This window comes from Trichogramma pretiosum, unplaced genomic scaffold (assembly GCF_000599845.2).
Source record: "Trichogramma pretiosum strain Unisexual culture from Peru unplaced genomic scaffold, Tpre_2.0 scaffold21, whole genome shotgun sequence".
Lineage (NCBI taxonomy): Eukaryota > Metazoa > Arthropoda > Insecta > Hymenoptera > Trichogrammatidae > Trichogramma > Trichogramma pretiosum.
Window position 1 is genome coordinate 1,962,828 of NW_019640940.1, and position 23,896 is coordinate 1,986,723.

At 43.7% G+C, this 23,896-nt stretch overlaps 1 protein-coding gene and 1 non-coding gene across 2 annotated transcripts in view; both read right to left on the reverse strand.

Moving 5' to 3' along the window:
• Positions 1–2,846: 2,846 nt before the first annotated feature.
• Positions 2,847–23,896, reverse strand: part of LOC106659736 (somatomedin-B and thrombospondin type-1 domain-containing protein-like) — a 46,583-nt gene continuing 25,533 nt past the window's right edge. The window contains exons 2-5 of the mRNA XM_014382415.1: positions 16,177–16,371; positions 15,375–15,495; positions 5,514–5,590; positions 2,847–3,720 (exon numbers count right to left, since the gene is read on the reverse strand). Coding sequence (XP_014237901.1) covers positions 3,506–3,720; positions 5,514–5,590; positions 15,375–15,495; positions 16,177–16,371 — 608 coding nt within the window. The 3' untranslated portion in view covers positions 2,847–3,505. The remainder of the gene's footprint in view (positions 3,721–5,513; positions 5,591–15,374; positions 15,496–16,176; positions 16,372–23,896) is intronic.
• Positions 11,075–11,147, reverse strand: Trnav-aac. The gene has a single exon. It is a non-coding gene; the product is annotated as a tRNA-Val (tRNA).

Below are 23,896 nucleotides of genomic sequence, written 5' to 3' on the forward strand. Positions count from 1 at the left end.
GTCGGACGGAAAGAGGGTAAGAAGAAGAAGAAAAAAAATAACGATAATATGTAAAAAAAGTGCGAGAGAGAGAGAGAGAGAAATTCGAGAGAAGAGCAAAGACGCGCGTACGCTGGACGAGAGAAAGTCTTGGACGAGAGAAAAAAAATGACTGAACGAGGCTTGCCAAGTTTTTGAATAGCCCTCGAGTCTCTCTTCTAACTCCTTCTCTCTCTATATATATTTGGACGAAAAATAGTCGTAGTGGCGCGGGCGAGATGTGACCTATAGGAGGAGCAGAGAGAGAGAGAGAGAAAAGAAAAAAGCCGTGGAAACAGAAGAAGACGAAGAAGAAGACGGAGAGAAAGGAGAAGAGGCACGCGAACGTATATATGACGAAAAAAACGGAGTGCGAGAAAAGAAAAAGTTTCTTTCCGTATAAATTCAAAAGAAAAATAATTCTCTCACGGCTATATTCTCTGTCAACAGACTCTCGCGCGCACGGAAAGTTGCACTTTTTCAACCTCTATCCTCTATCTCTCTCTCTCTCTTCCCTCAGACCTTACAACTAGCCTTTGCCACTGCGTACTACTGGCTTGGGTTGGGGGTTTCTTCTTTCGTGCTTTTTTCCACGCAGGCCCCCGTTCTCTTCCTTTTATTATTTCAAATACTTGACAACAACAGAGTAAGAAGAAGAAAAAAAGCTCTCCCGTCCCTTTTATTTTATTATTATTTTTTTTTTTTTACTTTTTCCATCTTTAATTCTGTTCTGGACGTTTTTAAATATTTATCCGTAAACACACGAGCGCCGCGCGCCTCGACTCGTAATGAGTTACTTCTTTTAAGCTCGATATTCGCGCCGGAGAGACAGAGACAGAGAGAGAGAGACATTCTTCACGCGGAAAACTCGGCTCGTGGCCCTTTATGCATTATATGTATATAAAACGAGTAATGAGGAGAAAATGTCCCTGTTTAATGGTGGTAATTACTTTCAAAATAGAGTGATTAAAGCTCTATTTAAGCTCCGCGGCGGCGCGCGAACCGAACTCAATGGGCGAAGTTAATCTTGGCCAAAGTTATTCAAACTTGCTCGGCTATATGGCTCTCTCTCTCTCTGAATCGGTTTCTTTCTAAAAAAAATTCCTAGCGTAGATTGTTTTTCGCAAAAAAATTTACGCCCCGTACCGATCGAGCTTTCGAAATTTAATCCGGGCACTACGCCGAATATCGTGTACCATTCGTTGTAATATACGAACTGAATCAACCCCGCGAACCGCATCGCTCGTAAACTTTGAACTAGTAGTGTTGCAAATTTACCCACGCCGCGCGCAGAGCGCATTGATACAACCCAGAGGCGCAGTTATCGTTTCGCGCCCACTCTGCTGCTGCTGCTGCTGCTCCATACACGATCATCTAATGCATACACGCGAAGCCAATCGCATTATCCCCGAAAGCTGCAATTGTGAATTCTCAGGCTCGAGCTTGCGGCGGCGGGCGCGAGAGTATATGTATGGTATCTGTTTTTGGAGTGTACTTTGGGTGCAAAATAATTTTGCCACGCGCGCGTCTCTTTTTAGAATCGCATACCGAACAAAGCGCGCGCGTCGGTTCGATTTAATCGAGTTCGAGAGTAAAGTTCGCGAGGAAACGTAAATAACGTATACACACAAGATATCTCGTGTACCGGTATATATATTCTATTTCAGGCATCGGATCTGTCTCGTGTACTCGAACGCTGCACATTTTATCGGAGCAAAGTTAAAATGTATATAAGTATAAAACTCTCGTCCGTGTATACGAGAATAGTTTTATTCTATATAGCCGAGAAACGAGTCATTTTTTATATACAATATATAATGCGCCCGCGAGAGACATGGCATTTTTTTTGCGAGACTTTTGGATCAACGCATCAGTCATTCCTAACAGTCGCCGGTATAAAAGCTTCGTTTCAACGTCAAGGTACGAGTCGCGCGCGCGCAAAAAAAAAAAAAATAAAAAGTAAAAATAATAATCCATAAAATAGCATCTTTACCTTGTAATATATATATTTTTTTTCGCGCGCAAAAGAGAGCTAGCTCGCGCCGGGCCTGTCAGTTTATATACATTTAGTATTACATACAATACACCCTCTAGACGCGCAACAATGCCTGGGCTGCTGCTTCAGCTTGCAGCTACTGGAAAGAGGTCAATAATTCATTGTATAGTCCTCGCGTGCCTTGAATTCATCACACACGCGGGGCGCTACGTATACATACACGTCAGAAAGTTTGCACGAGCTTTTTTTTGTGTGTTGTTGCATCGGACCTCCACGGGGCTCTCGTGTACGTTCTTATATACAAATGGCGCGCCATAGCTGCTGCCTCTTGCTCTATATATACACACACTCCATCGACTCGCGAGGCCATTCTTTGTTAAGGATTATCGGTCGGACAGCTCCGAGTGAGTTATCGGCCCCCCGCCGAAAGCTGCTGCTGCTGCTGCTGCTGCTGCATTGAAGAATTTCACTTGATGATTATGCGCGCACAGTACACCATACATCGAATGTATGCGTGCGTCGGCCAAGTGCATTTCGAGAGCTTTTTGTGCTCCGGGCTTGATTAAATTCGTTTATATGCAAGTGTATATACGTACGAGTATTTTCGCATGGCTTTTGTTGCCGGCTCTCCTCTCCTCTGCCTGCACAGCTGTGTGCTGCTGCTCTGCAAATCGTTGTTTATATATTTACAAAAAGGGTTCCAAAAAAAATAAATCAATCAACTCGACTCGCAGCGATATTGGATTCTGTTTAATACTTTATTACTTATCTTCTATAAAATATCATCTTTGATATGTGGATCGACAATTTTTATAAAATAACTCGGCTTATATATCTATATTGTATTTTCTTTTTTTCTCTCTCTCTCTCTCTCTTTATTTTGTTTCTGTTCTCGAAATCGAACAAGGTGTAAAGATCATCGATGAATTTTTTTTCCTAATTATCAAATTGCACAAAGTAATATTTCATATTTTTCTTTACAAACATCGAGTCACAATCATAATGTAGTTAATAGTAGGATAGAAAAATCCGGTTGCGATTATACACATTTACAGTTTATAACTCGCGGAATAGTGAAATAATTTTTTTTTTCTGTCCTTCATATACACATCGGTGAGATTTTCGAACTTTTGTACAGTGTTTTTTATAAAAATATGATTATAAAAAGAAACAGGAGAATCGCCGAACTCAAAATATTCTCAGTTCATAGGATCTATATTATATCATCGTAATCATATTCAACAATCGTGTTACATCATAGAAGAGCCTGCAATTGACCGTAAGTAATTCTAAATTTTCTCCCTCGCATCTTCCAAAAACCCAAAAAAAAGTCAACGAACGGTTTGTTCCCTCTTTTATCGATAATACAAAAAAAAAAATACAAAATGAACTCCAACGAATAAAAGTGCGTTAATCAATGATAAAAATCGTGTCCTCGTCATTGTCCTCGCGGATGGCAGGCAGCAGCAGCAGCGGCGGCTCTCCGTCGTCTCAGACGAATATGTAATGGGGCCTCGGCTGGCAGAGCTCGGCGCTGGAGCACTCGGGCCCGGTTTTCCTCGTGCGCAGCCACTTGCCGTGGCAGTGGGGAAAGCTCAGCATGCTCCAGCGCGTGATCATGGCCTCGGTGCCGCCGTCTCCCTCGCATCGCCAGTCCAGCTCGCGGCGCAGCGCCTGCGTCTGGCAGTGCACGCAGACCCGGGCACCTATATACGTGTACAAGGGCAGACGCGAGTATGAATAGTAATGTAGCGTATGTATCGATTATTATTATTATTATTATTGTTGTGTGTGTATGTGTGTGTGTGTGTGTGTTAATTAACAAAAATGTCTGGGTTAACGTATACAGCTTTTAAAAAGCTTTTAATTAGCGCAGCGCGGTAATGTCGCGCCCAAGGACTAATTTTCCAGTGAGTTAAATAAAACTATAAATTGCTAAATTGCTGTACGTAGTCGCGCGCGAATTGGCCGGGGGGGTGTGCGTTGTTCCATATTACAAGCTCCTCCTGGCAAATTGATTTTCACCCGCGCGAATATGCACGCGCGGCAGACACGCGGTGCGTACGTGTATATATAAATCGATCGAGCGTGAACAAACAAAATCAAACGAGAGAACGAAATGCACACACGCGCGCGAAACGGAGCTGCGCATTCTCACTTCTACTATGTGCAGCAGCAGCCTAGCTAATGGTCATTGTCTGTGGGGCCAGGCCACAACAATGTACAACGGCAGCGATGTTTCTATATATATAGGCCAGGGGTACTTCCTCTTAACAACGCGCAATGTATCGAAAGAGAGACAGAGTTTCCAATTAAAATTTTAGTTCTCGCGCGCGCGTACGTGTAACGTTTTGCAATTTTCTCCCGGGCCATGGGTATAATAGCCGCCGCTGCCGCTGTTGTCGAAAACGCGCGTGACGATGAGCGCGCGTCCGCGAGTGCATGAGAGCGTGGTTCGCAGCACCGAAGCTGTACACTGCAATTTTCTAGCAATTTTAACCCCGCGCGCGAGCGAGATATAGACAAAGAGAGCCGTATAAGAGTTTACGTATACACGCGCGATCGAGCTTTATATAGAATGTAATTTCGGGTTCGCAACACCGAGCGCTTATTTTGCTTTTTATAATAATTGTAGAATAGTGACTTTGTATTGTATAGCCCCGAAAACACGATTATCGTAGAATTGTCGAGTACGTACCCAAAACGAAATCATCGGATCCGAACAAAGATAATTTCCTTCTTTTTTTTATTTTTAATCAATTTTACTATCCAAACCTCGAGGATCAAGAGAAAAGCTCTCGAGTGACGGACGTTGATGAAAGATGCCTCTTTTTTTTATCATCTTCTTTATTATTTTCATCCCCGATGATGAGATAATAATTATATACGTCGCTCGTATGCACGCGCGCGCGCGCAAAAGCTCGGCAAAATTAATGCCGCTGCCGCTGCAAAGCACAGAACTGCAGAGCCCCCGATGAGAGACGGACGACGACGACGAGTCATGGCCGTGTATATACCGTTTTGTGTATTATATATGCCGCGTGGACAGAGCTTTTATATGCAATATTATTATATGCCCAGCTAGTAATAACGATAATAAAGTAGACGGGCCGACGACGGTCGAGAGATGATGATGCACGCGCGCCCGCGTCCAGCCCCCAGGATTTTCCCGTAATTTAGCGACATTTTGTCACAGGCCATATCCTTCGGTGGCAGCACCAGAAGCTAGTTTACTTTAACACAGGAAGAGAGAGAGAGAGATAATCGAGCAAAAAGTGTACACGTTGAATAAAGCTCGTTTCACTCGACGAGCTTGCGAGCTTGCGCTCGCAAAAGTCGTCTTCGTTGTCGTTGTCGTCGTGTAGCCGCATGTAAGCGCGTCGAGATTACTACAAGGGCTTTATGCACATTCTCTCGACCGATCGATTGTGCAAGTCGTAAATCTGTGGTCTACGTGTGTGTGTAAGTGTATGTATGTGTACGTGCGCAAATAGCTTACCTTCGATAAATTGCGAAAGACTCGGCTCCTTGTAACAGGCTTTGGAAGCTTTCGTCACGGTGAACGTCACGCAGTACCTGCCGACACACAAAAGAGAGAGGGTAAAATCGTTAAGCCACTACTACCGTGCTGCTGAACATCGATAATTCATTCGCTAGCCCCGATCGAGCTTTATTTGTATGTATATATGTAGAATGTATATTATATAGACGGGCAAGACGAGTTTGTTTCGTAAAACTGTCCCTGCGCCCGTGGTAGATCGCCGCAGATGAAACGGATATTTTGAATAATTAATTGGCAACGAGCAGCGTGGTCGCAGTTTTATCTGTACCTATATGTATATATGGCTGCGTGGATGGGATCGACCGTACACGCTCACAGGATGCGACACCCTTAATAAAGATTTTGGAGAATGAAGATATTTGGATTAGCTGATAACTAATTTACGTCATCAAAAGCTCTTACTTACTCATACAACTTTGCCATTTTACTTGTGATTTCCAAAAAAGTTTAGGTACGCGCCACCTAGCGACAATTCGGGTACCATTTTATGATGTATTCGATTTTTATAGGGCTCAAATTTTCATTCATCAAGATTTAAAAGTTTTTTTAATGACATAATTTGATAAATTGTTAAGTTTGGAGTAAAATGTTTTAAAAAATAATTTATTCACGTGACACTTTCTACGAAATATGTGACTTTGTAAAACACGATTTTAAATGGGACTCGACTGGGACCAATCGATCAATTCGATCTTATTAAATAATTTTGAATTACGTGATTTTCACTATACATCACTGTGCTCGGCTTTGCTAAATGTTTATAGCTTTTTTAACAACAGAAATTGTGAGTAAATTGTCTCAATATGTAAATTATTAAACTTGCACAGCTTGACCTGTATGAGAAACGTTCTGTAAGTCGCAATAAGTGTGATAATACGATCGTAGCTGCAGAAGTAGCACCAAAAAAAAAACCTCCCGGTAAGAAATCGATACCCGCGCGAATCCCTTTAAAGCTCACTCGAGATATCACGGCGAGCTTTTTTTTTCATAGAGTACAAAAAAGTTCAATTTCGATCCCGCGCGATCTCCTATATATATTACAAAAATATATAAGTTCACTCGACGTATCATCGCACGCGCGCGAGCGAGCGTCCGTCAAAAAATGAATAACCAGCTGCTCGCGCGTCTGCGGATATTCGCCTACAAATATATAGAACTTTACTCGATTTCGTCCACAACGCAGATCCTTTCTTCCGGTACACGCACGAAAAAAGAGATAAAAAAAGAAAAGGATTTATAGAAGAAAGAGAATCGGGTGTGAGAAAGAAGGGTACATATATCGTGCAGGACTCGAAGAGTCAAGAAGTAAACTTATTGAACGTCGAGCGAGGCAGGGCACGCATGTGTATAATATAGCGCAGTGAAAAATGCGTGCGTGCGCGATATATCACGCAGCGAGTCAACGCGGAATTTCAAAAGGATCGACGATACGTATATAGAGGTATCCCTGTAGATAGTATACGTAGACCTGCGTATACATCTTTTCTCTCGCTCTGACTATTTTTTTTACTCGTATGTATTTTCTTTGTATTTATTTCGCGTGAAAGGACGACTTCTTCTCCCCCATACCTTCCCAGACGCTCTCTATTCATTCTCCGATATCAAAACGTTCTCTTCGTCTTTCTCTCTCTCTCTCTCTCTCTCTCTCTATCGTATCTAACTCTCTCATCCCTTCCGCTATATTCGATACGCAACTATGTAATAATAAAATCGCACGAGCTTTCGAGGCTGCAGCTTCTTCCAAAAGGTAACCCCACTCGCATATTTACGAAACATAACACGATTTTAACGAGGGTCCCTCTATATAGGTACGCGAAATTACAATCTATCACATATTTGCAAGCACGACGCGCAATGTCACACGTCGTCATACGCTCTATAATTGAAGCTTGAGTAAATTTACACGCGGATCAATCGAAAAGCTCGCGCACGACACGCACACTGTAAACATACACATAATACACACGTATGACGTATGTATACAGCTGCAATCCGAAAGCGCGAAATTAAAGTTTTCGGCGAAACAATAGCCACACCGAATGTTATATATAAACAACACGTGGAATATCGCGCGAGAACGAATACGACAAAGCAGCTCGCCTATACACATTTGTAATTTACGAATTATATGTATATTGTATATAACGGCGAGGCAAACGCACTATCGAGTTTCCCTGCATATAGCGTGTAAGCCTGCGCGTACGTATATTTATCCTCCCATATCTACATCTATGTATGTATCTATCGCTGTGTGTACCACCACTAGCTCGTACAGGTATAAAGCGTAGCCCGGCGCAGGCCATTGTTGCACGTGCTTGCAGCTTAATATACACAGCAACAGCAGCAGTTCTGCTGCCTGCCCTGTGTTCTGTATGTTTGTGTGTCCACCTCTGCACCGGCGAGAGAGAGAGAGAGAGAGAGAGAGAGAGAGAGAGATCACGGGAGGAAGTGGAGAATGTGTGTCGCGGGCGCCGGTGCACGCATACCGCACACGTACACATAATCACATTGTTGGTCAGCCGGGTAGTAGCTGAGCAGCGCGCGTGACCCCCGAGAGCTTGCAATATTATAAGAGACAGAAGTCCCAAAGCGTACGTTTAATAATGTTGAATCGATAAGCAGCGATCCGATTCGATTCGAAAATTTCTTTGTAATTGCCTTCGAACGTCCGAATGTTTCGCTCGAAGTGAAATTTCTTTTCGGGTGTTTGAGACGTCGAAGAGTGGCTCGGCGCTCAATTTTCTATATCGGCTGCTTTACACCTGTACCTATGCGACGCGCCACCACTCGACCAACTCCGAAAACGTAAATAAAAAAAAAATTTAAAACAAAAAAAAACAGTATTCCTATGTGAGCTAACAAAAGTCCCGAAGAGATTGAGTTTGATATAAGTATAGTCGCGCGGTCGTAAAACGGATCTCAACGAAGTCACGCACCGAATTTTTGAATTATATATAGGTGAAATTAGCTCGGTTGCAACGCCGATGAAGCGTCGATTCTCTCTTTCTGTCTGTTTGCCTGTCTGTCTGTCTCTCTCTCACACACACGCGCGCGCGCGCACGCACACCCATTCATGCGAGTGTCCAGTAGACAGTCTCGCCGAGGAACGTCGAGCTGCTCTTGGATCACGGGGCCGATCTGTCGAGAGCTTCGTTTTTCCCACCGAGAGCGTCTTTATGCAACGAGAAGGAGTTTTAAATTGAGACTGGCGTCCAGCCTCGTGGCCTGCGTGGAGATCGTCGAGAAGGAAGGATCGTACGAGCTGGACCAGAGCGACGCCCTGACGATCGCGAAACAGTTCGCCAAGCACGAGGTGTTCGACAAGTCGAGGGGTCTTCGATCGGTTTGGTACACGACGGCGACGAGTTCGCGGCTCGATCGAAGAGATGCATCGTCAGGGCGCGCGGCCGAGTCTGTCGCTCCACGATCTGTTGGCAGTTACGACCCGAGGAGGCGGCCAAAGCGGGGTCACGTACGCGGACTACCTCGCGCTAGCTCGACGACAGGATTGTTTCGAATTGATCGCTACGTCCGTGATGCCAGCGACGCCGCTTGCGTCTGGCATCTGCGTGCGAGCTACTGTCGAGAGGATTTTTCCGGTCCTGGGCGCTGCATCATTTCTGGCGACTGATTCGGCTATAGATTGCCGCTGGAGTGCTGCGAGATGGTCCTCGAGCACCTGGAGAACCAAGATCTGTATGCAACATTTGCTTGGCCGAGGCGGCTGAGGGCCTGGAGCAAAGCTCGTGTTAGGCCCTAATTTCGATCAAATTTAAATCAATTTTTTATGTAGGATTGAAACTTGATATCTGATATTGAATAATGTATTTCTGTTGAAGATGTTCGATTCATTCAGCCAATTATTAAAAAAAATGTTCTTACGTACAATTAAGTTGTTAATATTAATTATTGATCGAATATAGGGACATATACCTTAGTTAAATTTTGAAAATTTCTATCGAAATAAATAAATTTGAAAAAAAGTTAAATTGTTTCATTTCCGTAACATTAATTTTTGCAGCTGTTCTTATGCTGCAGCTCATTAATTTTATTCAAGTTTTGTCATTGTTAATGATCAGTACAATATACGAAGGGAATTCGCGACGACTTGGCATAAAAACGGTCTCGCTCGAGCTTATTTGTCTACTCTCATCGAAGAACGATTTTCAAATCCAGATCAATCAACGTGCATTTGAATAAATTTATCGGCTGATCGATGCCGTTTCTTTCTCTCCCTCTATATCGTCCATCAGCGACTCGCTCGATGGATGCGGAAAATCGAAAGGCACGAGACGCGCGAGACGAGCCGGATCCTAAACGCGCCTCGGATCCTCCTTCCCAATGAGAAAAGTCTCATCAGACGCGGAGGGGTTGGGCCATTTGAATATAGACGAGTGCGTCGGTGTGTGTGTGTTGCGTGCATGCCATTGGTTTACATAAAACCGCCTTGGCTATTGTATATACACTGCTGAATTTGCGGAAAAATTCATTCGACGAGCGATATAAAAACGAATGGATTTTTCGACTCCGCGCGCGTGTATGCGTCGACCGGCGAAAAAAAAAGAGAGAGGAGGACCTTTTCGCCGACACGCATATACATACGAGGGTATATATAGCATCGGACGTACGTGGAATACGATGAATGTAGAAGTACCTCTTTATCGGTTGAATTTCAGCGTCTCTCTTTTTATGCATACGTATGTGTGTGTGTGTGTGTGTGGGTATACAAGAGCCGAAGTGGCTATACCCTCAAGGGAGTTGGTAACGCAAAAAAAGAGAGAAGTTGAATAGACTAAAAGAAGAATGGAAGATTGGAGACCTGGAAAAAAGAGAGGGAGAGAGAAAGGCGAGCCGCTGATAAGAGCTTGCCCGAATATCTAACGGCCCGATGGAATTAGCATTATACTTTAGAGCTGTTTGACTGGAATATATATTGGTGGACGCTTGCTTTTTTCCTATAAACTTAAATCCCGCACAATTATATATTACAACATCTCGGTATTTTTTATTCTATTTTTCATTTTTTTTAATTCATTAAGCGTCGAACGCATTAGGCGAAATTATTCCGTTGGCATATATTATGCACGCAAAAGTCTTATATATAGCTGAAAAAGCGACTTGTCTCTCTCTCTTTCTCAGCTTATAAGCCGAAAAATAAAAGAGTCGAAGAAAAAAGAAACGTCTTGCACAAATTGAATTAAAAACGCTCGCGGAGTAGGAGAGAGGGAAATGTAATATTCGTAAAAGCTCGACAGAAGCAGAAGCAGCAAGCATGAGTAGCGCAGCTACTTGGCTAGCACGTGTGTATGTAAAATACATATACGTATTCAGAGCGTCGAGACACTTTTTTCTCACATATATATACTTGCACCGATACCTTTTTCATTACAAGAAAAAAAGTGAGAATCTTCATTAAAAAGTTACCGTTCGATCGTCGTTATGGTTTCTCTCGATCCAGCAGTGGGGATAAAAAAAAAATACGAGAGAACGACAAAAAATGTTTCCGCCCGGGATCGAACCGGGGACCTTCCGCGTGTTAGGCGGATGTGATAACCACTACACCACGGAAACGCGGTTGAGAGGTGGGCCTTGCCGACACCATTTGTACCCAGACACACGCGCGCGAGATATGTGCGGCAGAAAAATATTTATTCCCAAATGGACGAGTCGCTTCGTCTCTCGAATTAACGAAATCCGATTGAAAAGTGTCAAAAAAAAACAACGCCTCGGGTTTAGCCGCTCTTATATACATTACGACCGATGTGCTTTTATAAACTGACTTATCCAGAGGCTAGTTGGGCGCACACACAGTCGAGTTCATTCGTAATGGAGTAACGTTGACAGACGCGCCGAGTGAATTACACAATCCTACATATAGTCGGCGCACAGCTGCCAGCGTCACAATACTCTATATACGGTGTATATAAACTATATATAAAGCACGTTGGCATCGGTACGCGGTACGGTATATAGTAGCGAAGTACGCAGAAGTTGCGAGCTTTCGCATGCGGCGCGGCGCAATGCCGTGTAGTGGCGGCTTTAATACACACATAGCTAGCGGATCGTGGCTGGCCGCCCCCGCTTGTATGCCAGCGGCAGCAGCTCGCACGAAGTTCTCAAACGGGATTTGCGCGGCGCGCGTTACAGCAGCAGCTCCCAACGTGAGTAAATGAAGCTTGAGTCTTATTAATGGGAAGAGGGATGAAGGGGGAGGGGGGGGGAGGGCTGATTTATCAGGAGCTGTATGGCAGGCAGCTAGCAGCTAGCAGCTCTCTCCGAGAAACTCTTAGCAATGGGCTCGATTATTAATTGGATGGGCCGAGTGTATATATATACGGGACGACGCGACGTGTCTGCAGAGCAGCGAAGGCTGCAGTGTGGCTGACAACGAGATATGTGTATAGAGACTTGGAGAGAGAGAAATGACTTATTGTATTATGTATCGACGAGTCAGAGGCGTCTCTATTATCTATATATGCAATCTTGTCAAGATGACGGGCGTGAAATGTTTCATCAAAATTTATATAATTGTATAAGGAGATCACGGAGATACGGTCTACGTATAGAAAATGAGTACGATTGAGCGAGAGAACCTTATACAGTCAAAGTATCAGTGAAAATACAATAATAATGTAATCTTCCGAGCCAGTGTAATGATCGTGATTGTCAAGACGAATCTTTCGATCGTGCGTTAAGCTTGCGTCGGATGGCACAAAAAGCTTTTATCTCTTTACGAGGAAAATAATGATTTACTGTCTGATACTTTCTGTACTACATTGATCCTTTCATACGATAATCGGATGGTCAAAAGAAACTTATACTTTCGGTACACGAATTTTTGCATATATACCGATCGGAAATTCTTTTACCAATTGCGGATTTGCAATACTCCATCTGGTGATGGAATCAAAAAGTTCGTAATCGAAGTACGCCACCGTTCGTATTTTATATTATTAATAATTTAATATTAATTCGGGCTAATTTCATATTTTTGCACCTCAATTATATTTAACGACAAAAAAAATACATGCGGAAATTTGTTGGTAATTCAATGTAGTTTTCAAATATATAAACCAAATTGTCCTACGAGGTCTTGTTCAAAATCTCGTTTTCGAGCCTATCACAGAGCCTCCTCTGAGAGGAAGCAAAAAGAAAATCGAGTTATAAAAATTATTTGTAGACTTCCCAAAGCCGCTGGACATTGGAATATAGCTAGCTCGTGCGTCTGCTCAGGTTGTACCGTCTTACACCTTAACACCTTAAAAATAGGATCGATCTCGAAGCCCGATAACTCGAAATAAGCAAACGATGTACCGAACACTTATACGGCCGGCAACTTTTCCACGCGTAACTTAGCTTCGTATAAAATACCCGCACTGTCATTGTGTATATCGCTTCGCTCACGCACAGACGCATTTCCGCGTATACGCCGACGCACGACGATGTAACGTACGCGTGCATAAATATATATAAACGCAAAGTCGCTGGCGTATTGTATACATATATAGAGATACGACGAGAAGCTTGCAGCGCACATTCGAACTCTATATATATATATATAAGCGCGTGTCGTCGCGATGCAGTATTAAAGTGCATATACATATATACGTATATAATGTATACACAAGCTCGTGCAAAGGATCTGCGCTCTGTCTCTCAAAACATTTCTCTTACTCTCTCTCTCTCTCTCTCTCTCCCTCTCCTTCGCTATACATATATTCTGTGGCGCACTCCGCAAGACTCTTGTCTCTTTGCGCGCATTATATTATATAGAGAAGAGGATGAACGACGACGACGACGACGAGAAGCAAGAGAAATTAATTATGACAAGCCGAAACCGCAGCTGCTAATGCTCATTACTAATACCGCCCGCTTTGAGCTGCATGCGCTGCAGCAGCAGCAGCACACGACGACCCGCGGCACATGCGACTAAACTCGCGCGGGTATATTTCGGTGGTACGTAACATAATGATAATGCGAAAATAATAACAACAACAATGATGATAAACGCGCATATACGTATATCGCCCGAGTTTAATTTGACGGATTCAGGCGCGCGACAATTAATTTAGACGCCGCTCACGCACACACGGATTATAAGGACTGAGAGTCAGCTTCTCAAAGTAGATGTAAGATTTATCGCCCTATGTATGCGTCGTGAGAGAATCGCTGCGCACGCGAGTATTTTCGAGTACCGAATCTCGTATATATATAAAGCTCGAGCGCGACTTTTACCCGCGCTTTTCATCGCGCGATATCTATTCTACTACTTGTATAATATTAAAACGTAATCGTATACCCAAAGTGCTGATGCGAATTTCATCGTGTATATCATTGTGCGCGCGTTTGTGCTGCCGAGATTTTGGTTATCCGAGACGATTTCGTAATTGTATACGCCAGAGACGGAGAGAGAGAGAGAGAGACGAAAAATTCGATAAATAAATTAGACGAGTTTTCGGAATGTCGTAGGCGCTTATCTTACGAGCGATTCACTAGAACGCACGTAATTTGCACTCGATTTTTTTTTCGCACCGTATATAAACTACAAAGCTCGTGATGTACAAACGTACTCAATTTTCGTCGGCGTGTTTTTAAGTTATATATACTCGTTTCGCTCATTGGATTACGAGAGGTAAAACGTATCAGCGAGTATACACGATGTACTTATAATTTCGACTTTTTAAAAAGTCCAAAAAAGGAAGTTATGTACTGCCGTTTATTCCGTTTGATGTTTTGCACGAGGGAGAGAGACACGAGGCACTGACTAAAGGCAGCGTCATCGGTATAATATGCTGCAAGCTCGTATAATATACAGGTACGTACACACGCACACACATACCAACAGAAATTTTAATGCAGAGAAAATTCCGAGAGGGAGAGAGCCTTTCGCGATATGTATACGGAATATTTCAATAACGTGATTTTCCCGGCGTGTTTATACACGCGCCGGGTATAAACGCGCACGAGAAACGCAAATAAAATTCATGCTCTTATAAGTACACGTGTGTGTTTGGGTACGCGAATAAACGATAATGAGTGAACTCGAGGCACTCGCGATGCGCTATGCTGACGTCGTGCGCCTGCAAAAGCGTCAGCGAGCGTATGCACGGTGATATTACATGATGTTCGTGTGTATATACGCGCATTATATGTGTACATACGAAATAAAAAACAAAAAAAAAACAAAAAAAGGAATGAAAGAAGGAAAAAGAGTACGTGTACGTGTATGCGAAGGGCAAGATGAAAGGTCAGAGACTCGAGCGGTCGACGAGCTCTAAAAGGTATTTACGTATATAAAAAGCCTGGACCGATGCCAGATCTGCGTAAAGATGTACAGATGTATTTACGGTGTGTAGTGGCAGCGGTAAAGAGAGGAAACGAAGGATCGAAATGTTCATATACGTCATACGGTAGTGTGCATATGGAGCTTGCAGCGAACGTCGAGACTCGAGCGTGTAATCTTCTACATAGGCCGTGAGCGATAATGTCGCGGACGAAAACTCACATTATCTGCAATATTGCAAATTGAAAAGCCCACTTAGGTCTTCGAGTTATACGATTGTTTTCACTTTGCTACTTGCAGATTTACGAATCAAGGTACTCGTCATCTAGCGGTGGAGACTAGAAGTAATATCATCCTTCATTTAAAGTCGTCGAAAACCGGTCAAAATTTTTGGAAATTGAAATTATTGTCGAAAATGAGCATTTCTATCATAGGATTATCAATAGGATTAAAATAATAATATGGATTTCTAAATTGGAGCTAATTAAGGATAATTTATATAATTATCTACTCACTCTCTGGTCAGATCGTGCTCCGGATCCTCGACGTAGCGATAGCGCAGATTCGTCCTGATGTCGTTGCTGTCGTTGGCGTGCCGCACGTCGCTCAGCTCGGCCGGCAGCAGTAGCGCCACTTCTGCGCACATAAAGAAAGAGAGAGAACAAAAAAAATTAATCGTGCAATTATCGCGTTGTATACTCTGGTAGATATATCGATTTACATATTGCGTTTCTCAGGGTATCGATACAGGCAACACACCTATTCTCTAAATCACAAGTGATCAATCCATCGATGAATGTATATATAGCTACGATTCCGTACGGTATAGCCGCCGCGTGCGTAATCCACCGAGCCGTGTGCTTATACGGCCTATTATATACCCGTGTAGACGACGAGGATAGTAATATTGCACAGCACGCACAGAGGCAAGCCCGGAGAGAGGAATCGTCGAGATTATACTCGGGGCCGAGAAGGGCCACTAGACGCGTCGATGATCCCTCCCCCGCGTGAATTATGCACGCGCGAATTCGTGCCAAGATTGTTACACACGATATATCAGACGTATTATACCTGCGCACGTATGGGGTAACGTACGATATTGCCAAAACGCTTTGATGAGCGCGACGATGAAAAATCGAGCTCGTCTCAACGTTATTAAGAAACATAAGCTACATCCCTCGTACAAGTAAACGAGCGCGAGAAATTGTGCCGTTAAAAATTTAATCAACGTTGTGTAAGAGACGAGCAAGTTCGGGTGCGAACTCGTTACGTATTATATATATTATATCGTACGCGGTGTATGTGTATGTACGTTACCTTTGAGGGCCGACTTGGGATTGCGCCTGTGGCACTTGACGCCTTGGCAGCCGCGTCGCTGGGCCAGCTGGGGGCAGTGCTTGCCGCCGTTCTCGGGGCCGCGCTCGACCAGGCGCGTCCTCGTCTGGGCGCCGGGGCCGCACTCGCTGTCGCAGTCCGACCAGGGGCCCCAGGCCGACACCACGCAGTCCAGTACTGAAAACGAGATATAACAGATGCGGAGTTGAGAAGATGTTCGTCGTCGTTGAATTCGTTCTCGTGTTCGAGCTTCAATTTTTTAATCGATTGATTGATTCGTTGGAATTTTAATTTTTTTGGGGATGAATGTATGAACGAATTTATTAAGATGAAGGGACTTATTTTTCTATTAAAACGATCTTGATATTTTTTACAATCAAATTATTTCCACGCTCTTGCCCTCATCTGACTTATACATATTGTATACGAAAGTTTCGTTGAAGTTTGCATTTTCGCATTGAGACGTAAGAATACCTGTAATTTCGTGAGGGAACGGGGAGCGGGGTAAGTAGGGATACTGGCTTTGCTGTTACTCTTCTCTGCCGTCAAATCAATGAATCACTTTGGAATCAGTTTTTAAGTAATAAACGTAACAACAATTTAATAATAACAACGTAACTTCACTCATGAACAACTTAATACAATTTTAACTCGAAAGTCGATGCTAACAGATCAAGGAATTACCTTGATCGCCTGCTCTGAGCGAGTATACTTTTTGAACTATAAATTGGCGATCTAGCGACCTGTCGTGGTACTTTGAAAAAATCGCCTCCGAAGTAACAAAGATCATCTGGGCTGGTATATCGCTTTTGCGAATTTTGAGTGAAAAGGACGTGTTCGTCTGCGTTGAATTGGTTCTCGTAATCGGAACTTCGATTCTCAATCTAATTGTTGATTTGTTGGAATTTTACTTTTTTGGGTAAAAAATTGACAAACGAATTAATTAAGATGAAAGGACTTATTTTTATTAAGTGTAACTTCTTTAGCTGCGTTAAGCCTCGATAATTGTATTATTAATTATTAATTATTAATCTCGAAAATTAAGATAAAGCCATCTAGCGACCTGCGTGAAACTTTGAAAAAATCGGCTCTGAAGTAACAAAGATCCATCTCGCGCTGATATCATTTTTGCGGTTCGGATGATGATTAATAGCCAACAGCTCGTTCATGAGTCATTATATTATGATCTCGAGATATTTGTAGAAAATCCGGAATATTGTACAAATGACCAATCGAAGCAATTAAGTTAAGTAAAAAAATCCTTAACGTATACTAACGTCATGTAAATTTTTTTTTCTCGCATATCGAGTCAGAAACAAAAACAAGGACCAGCAGACGAGGGATTTTCCGCAACGATTATTTTCGTAATATGTAAGCCGATCGTCGCGAACGAAACGATACACCATACACGCGACTCTCGGCTCGCGCGCGTTAAATGCCGCCAATACGATCGTACACGATGCGCAGGATTTTCAAGAAGATTCGACGAAAAAAATAAAGGATTATTACCCGACGTACGGCCGGGGGAAAGGGGCGCTGGGGGTGTTATTAGAAAAAACGACCGACAACGAGGTCTTCGGATCTTTTCGCTCGTGTACAACAACAGCACACAGCGAAAGCAAAAGCTGCAAACAACGAACGGCCAATGGGATCGCCCCTCTGCAGAAGAGAGTTATAAGAGATTAGCCTTCTTTATATATAACGATACAGCGACGTTTGCTTTGTTTCGTCCTTTCTTTTTTCTCGTTGTTGTTGTCGTGCGACTTTTTTCATCGTCGGCCAACAACGACCGATCGCGGACGATCAGCTTTTACGACGACGCAATAGTAGCAGCAGTAGTAGTAGTGGACCTTTTTTTTACCGATACGATTGCAGCAGCGGAGTATTGGAAAAAGCACGCAACAACGACTCGAGAGACTCGAGCGCCGGGCCGCACCGATCTTTTAAGCATGTTTGTCGGGCCTTCGAACACGTCGCTCGTTCCCTTTATTCGCGCGTTATATTTCGCGCGTTTGCTTCTAGCAACACTGTCGGATCGTTTATGCGTTATACGTGCGATTTTTTATTACGTTATGTAAGCCGGGGGTCAGCTCGCGATGAATTCTTCATCTTCCTCTCGCTCTCCATATCTATCCTTTTTTCATTGAAATTCCCAGTCGATTGTGAAATATCTAATGGAAAAATTGCAATCGATATTCAGCTATGGCCTATCACGCCTTATGAAGACAAGTATGAATATTCAAAGAGAGAAAGGAAGGGAAAAAAGCTCCGATTTAGATGCATAGACAACTGGCGCAGAGTCTCTCTCTCTCTAATGCTCGCAATTTTTCAAAATGAAAACTTTCTTGGCACTGACGACCTCCAATCTGTTTTTTTTTTTCATACGTATTCTCTCGTCACCTCCTCCAAACGTCCAATTCTCAGAGGCAAGGAGGATGGCATAATATACGATATACATAATAATAACGGGACGAACGAGGCCGAGACGCGTAAATTTTTAAAAAAGAAACTGGATTTTTATCCCTCTATATACTATATCTCGAGACGAGAGACTTTTCACTGCCAAGGCTTCTTTTTCACACATATTACACTCATACACGAAGGCGGGCGGGCAATAAGAGTAGTCGTTTCGTACCTCGCGCCCACAGGTGCAAATTACCTTTAGCCCGCGCGCGAGAGAGAGAGAGAGAGAGATTTAGCTTTAACGCGTATGCGTCCTTTTTTTACGACACGCACGCTCAGCGCGACCAAAACTTTATTACGTATAAGAAATATTATTTAATGTGAGAAAGAGAGAGAAAGAGAACTCGAAAAATTATCCGCGTGTAAAGTTCACGCCTCGGTCGTAACCTCTTATACCAGGTAAAATATTCAGAGGATGCGAGGGGATTGGCGTCCACACATTCATACAGCATATATATAGTAGCGAAGAAAAAGTTTATATCACTCGGCGCGCGAGTAATGCCGCTGAAACACGGCACAGTTTTACACACTCGCACATGTGTACTCGTATAGGCGAGTTAGAGACTGCGAAAAACTCGATTAAATGCACAGGAGACGAACGGACGGACGGACGGAGTTGGCGAGAGAGCTTGATTAGCTGTGGCCCGAGTGCAAAGTTCGGAAAGGGCTCCCCCCCCCTTTTTTGGATCGATGTTGCGCGCGTCGAGTGCATTAAAAAATTATACAAATTTGGGGATGCGACGTTCGGACGATTTTGTTCGTTAAAAGTAATATACACCTCGACGCCTTGAACACAACCTGCAATCGCGCGAAGCGAGACGAAAACAAAAACAGTCCGCGTTGTTATCTCCCGTGTGCGCGTATATTGTAATAATAATAGTACAAAACCTCTCTCGCCAACCTTCAAAATTGTATCGTCGCGAAAAGCGTCTTGACCCTATATTACGCCCCGGCACAATGTAAAAATCTCGCCGTAATCGAAGTTGAAAAAAGAAGCAAAAAAAAATTATCTACGCGCCGATTATCCGTAACGTAAAAAAATACACTCGTACATACACACACACACACAGGTGGGAGGAGAGGTGAGATATAATTTCAGTCGATCGAGCAACATGCCACCGAGAGAAACGCCCAATCAATCCGGACAAAAGTCCGGCAGCAACTGCTCCAAAGGTAACGCACAGCAACGAGGCATTAAATTCTTCTCTCTCTCTCTCTATCTCTCTCCGTACCTTCGCGATCGTATATCATTATCATTATTCATTTTATTTTCTTTTTTATCTTTCTCACCTTTGTAACCCCCTCATCTCTCTCATCTCGCTCTCTTACCATTTTTCTCTTTCTCTTTCTCTCTCTCTCTCTCTCGGTGCTACGTAAACACAAATTGCTTCGAGCGCGAGATTTGCGTCTCGCATGCAGTAAGAGACGACGACGACGACGACGACAACACCGCGCGCTTTATGTCTCACACAACTTTTATACGGGGCACACGAGAAAGAAAGAAGCGCATAAGCGTACACGCGCCACGGAATTCTTTATACCTTCTCTCGTCGTCGCCTCTCTTTCGCGGATTTGCAATTTTAATTTGCCTCTTCTTCTTTCAAGTTTCACGCTTTTGTCTTATTTATCCTCTCGCGTAAAAAGCTCGCTTTATCTCTTTTTTTTTCTCTCTCACTACCGTTGAATTATTAAATTCATTTTAGTGGGCAAGCGTTACGTTCTGTCGGCTCGGGCCCAGGCCGCCCTGACCCTCATACTCGAGGACATAATCGAGAAGACGCTGGAGGACGCGCGCCGACTGGCCGAGTCCGCGGGCAAGTCCAGGGTCGAGCTGGCCGAGATCGAGCAGGCGCTGCGCCGGCTCTGCGAGCACTACCACACGCGCTGGGCCAGCGAGTCGTCGATCGGCCTGGGCGAGAGGGCAGCCAAGGCAGCTTCGTCGGGTGGAGAATCGTCCGCGTCCACGTCGTCGTCCAGCAAGGCCAAGAGCAAAAAATAATGATGATAAAAGCGATGGTGGTGGTGGTGGTGGTGTGTCGTCGCTACGGGAAGGCTCCGATTAAATTACGATGAAAAAAAAAAGATCAACGTTTCTTTTTCTCCATTTCGAGCGTAATAATACGATTTTCAAACTCGTGCGCGAGAGTTTTAATCCTCTATCCGATGGCGAAGTTTACATTATATAAAGTACACGTAGTGGTATAGCAGCAGTAGCTCCGAAAACCCAGAAGGCCAATGAAAGGACTGCGTATTAAGCTGCGCGCGCGAGTCTACTGACTATACCATATATAATCTGCAAACTGGCTGTATCTCGAGAAAAAAAAGGGCAGAGGATACACTTTCGGGCGAAACGACGTTGAAAGTAGCTCGGGAAAAGAAATGAAAAAAAAATAAATAGAAGAGGAGCCTCGTGTGTGTGTGCGAGCGAGCAAATGCACTCCGCCCGACTACATATAGAGCGAGAGAGACGTCCAGCCGTAGACGAAGTTTCGCGCGGAAGTATATAGCGCACCACGTATCGCACGTATGTGTGCGTATACACGGGTAGAGAGAGAGAGACGGATATCCGCTTTTTAGACTTTCTCTCTAAGCGACTCGACGTGTGTTAGTTTGCGCGCTCGCACACACGTATGTGTATTAAGTATATATAGAAGCGTATAAACTTGTTACGATTATTGGATCGATTACATTATCGACTTTGAATGGGGAATCGTAGTGTATGTGTAAGCCGATACGAAATGACGTTATATATACGTGTAGTAGCGTATACCTCGTGATTTCCCGTCTACCGATATCTTCTCCTTTTTTTTTTTTTGTTGCTTTCTGTTTGTTTAGATTTTTTTTTATTTGTTGTACAGAGGCAAAGTTTTTTATTTTATTTTTTTCCTCTTCCTCTAAATGTACACGCATCTACACCTGCCGCGAGCCATTGGGGGATATTTCGGCGCGGGCGCGCGAGATGCGTAATACCCAAGGATCGCGACTTCAGCGACTCGACTTAGCACTCAGTTTCGGCGGCAGCTTTTTTCTCTCTCTCTCTCTATCCGATGCGTTTCAAAGTCGCTTTACTTTTGTTATTCTTCCTAATGCGATGTATTTTTTATAATACCTCACCAAGTTTTCTTTTTCTTTCTTCTTCTTTTTTTTTGCTTCTGAACACCTTTCGCGAAGTAGTCGAGTTTCGGAGTACGAAGTTTGTCTTCCGAGCGATTTACGCTCCGTTGACGCTGCTATGTTATAACGCGCGTGTGTATATTCGCGCCCTTATGCTTACACATTAAAAGCCATCGATTATATATTATGCACATAGGAAACGATTTCGAAAGAAATTTCTTCCCCCCCCCCCCCCCCCCCCCCCCCCCNCCCCCCCCCCCCTCCGCACCGAAGCTCTCGAGTTATTTGCGATGCAAGCTCGCAACTCTGTATATTATACCCTCTGAAAAATTCTCTTTCTCTCACTACTCTCCCTGCGTCTGCCGGGCGCTGTCGAGAGAGAGCGAGACAGGCCTCGAGATTTGCTCTTCTCGTCGGCTCTTTACCGAACGAAAAGTTTTCCAATAAATTTCTCCCTTAGCTACTACCACTACTGCTGCTACTAAAAGTTTTTGATTTTGCAACTCTTCTCGGGCTTTTCAAAATAATACTCGCGCGCGAGCGAGCATTCGGCTCCTTCGAAACTTGAGCGCGGGCGATGTTTCTTTAAGCAGGATCGGTAGTAGTTAAGGTAAGCCGAGAGAGGTACGTACGGACTGGACCTGCCATTTTCGCTTCGAAAATTTTCGAAGAGATTAAAGCTCAAGCAAAAATTGATTGGATTTCATTTTAATATATAATATTATAATAAAGTTCCGAGTTTCGGAGTAAGGTCGATGAATTTTTGACGCGTGTACTAATGCCGTCACCGCAGCGCGAAGTAACTCACGAAACTCTCTTGTATGAAAAATTTTCATAAAGTCCTTTTTTTTCTTAAAGAACGACGACCACATAAGACATTTATCGTGTTTTCTTATTTATTCAACTGCGTCCTGTAAGTTTACGCACGTGTATTTTTTAATTAAAAACGATCGGACCTGTACGAGATCGAGCTTGTACCGAGCTCGATCTTCCGTGAAAGGTCAAAGCCCTTTGGGCAGCACAGCGCAGCACACAACGCGGCACAGTCGAGGAAACAGGTATTACATACATAAGCCAAAACTAATTCAACGCGATGTTGCTAGCTCGATCCTCGGCTTGGCTTACTCGCGCGGGGGCCTTGGCGATACATATCTCGAGCGCGATATGTTATACCTCGGTCAGATGGCTCGAAACGAACCCACACACTCACGAATCCTTCCTTTCCTTTCTTACTTCTCGTTCGTCTCTCGTCTTGTTATTTCCTCGATGCTCGCATCTCTCTCTCCTCGTGCAAAAACAGGCTTTCGACGATACACACGTCCTACGCGAGACGTAGAACCGCAACTGTATGTATACGCTGAGAAAAAAATTAAACGAATTCATTTTTGAGCGTATGCATGCAGATGATCGAACTTTTGCCATTGCTCTCCACTCTGGCTCGATAAAATACCTTTTCTCTCTCTCTTTTTCATTTTATTTCCGTCTGCAATTGGTAATTACTCCCAGAGTCTCGCCATGAAAAAAAAAGGTCGCTTTGTCCTATATCTTTCTGTCATCCGAGGGATAAAATAAAACGCGCGCTCGTCCCACGCACACGTACAGGTTGATAATGATAGTCCTCCAGAGAGTCGTCGTCGCTCGCTGGTGGCGGTGGTATAATATAAAAAGGAACTCGGTGCTCTCTGGGCGAGAGGGATCGAGCGAGTGTGGGGGGGCGCTTATCGTTATTTTTCTCCTAGAGGCTTATACCCTCCGGACTGCTTCTTTTCTATGTCTCTCTCTCTCTGTATAACGTATATAGCTGACCCTCGCGGCTGATATAATATTATTATTGTCTCGGCTATATATATCGCAACGCCGCGTGAATCGTAGAGGGACATTATTTTTTACGCACTCGACTGGCTCGCAAGAGCACTTGTAGCTGTTTAGACATTGCGCTTATATGTTACGTAGTTTAGACTACGTATCCGCAACGTCTCCGCGAGTATAGACCTTTTCTTTTTTTCTTCAGGTTTATGCCCTCACATTTACTTGTGCAACCGTATTAAAGATTCATGGTGTAAGGAAGTAGTCCAGCATATAGTCAACGAATGTAAGTCTCTCGATTCTCTCCTGCATATGCGCC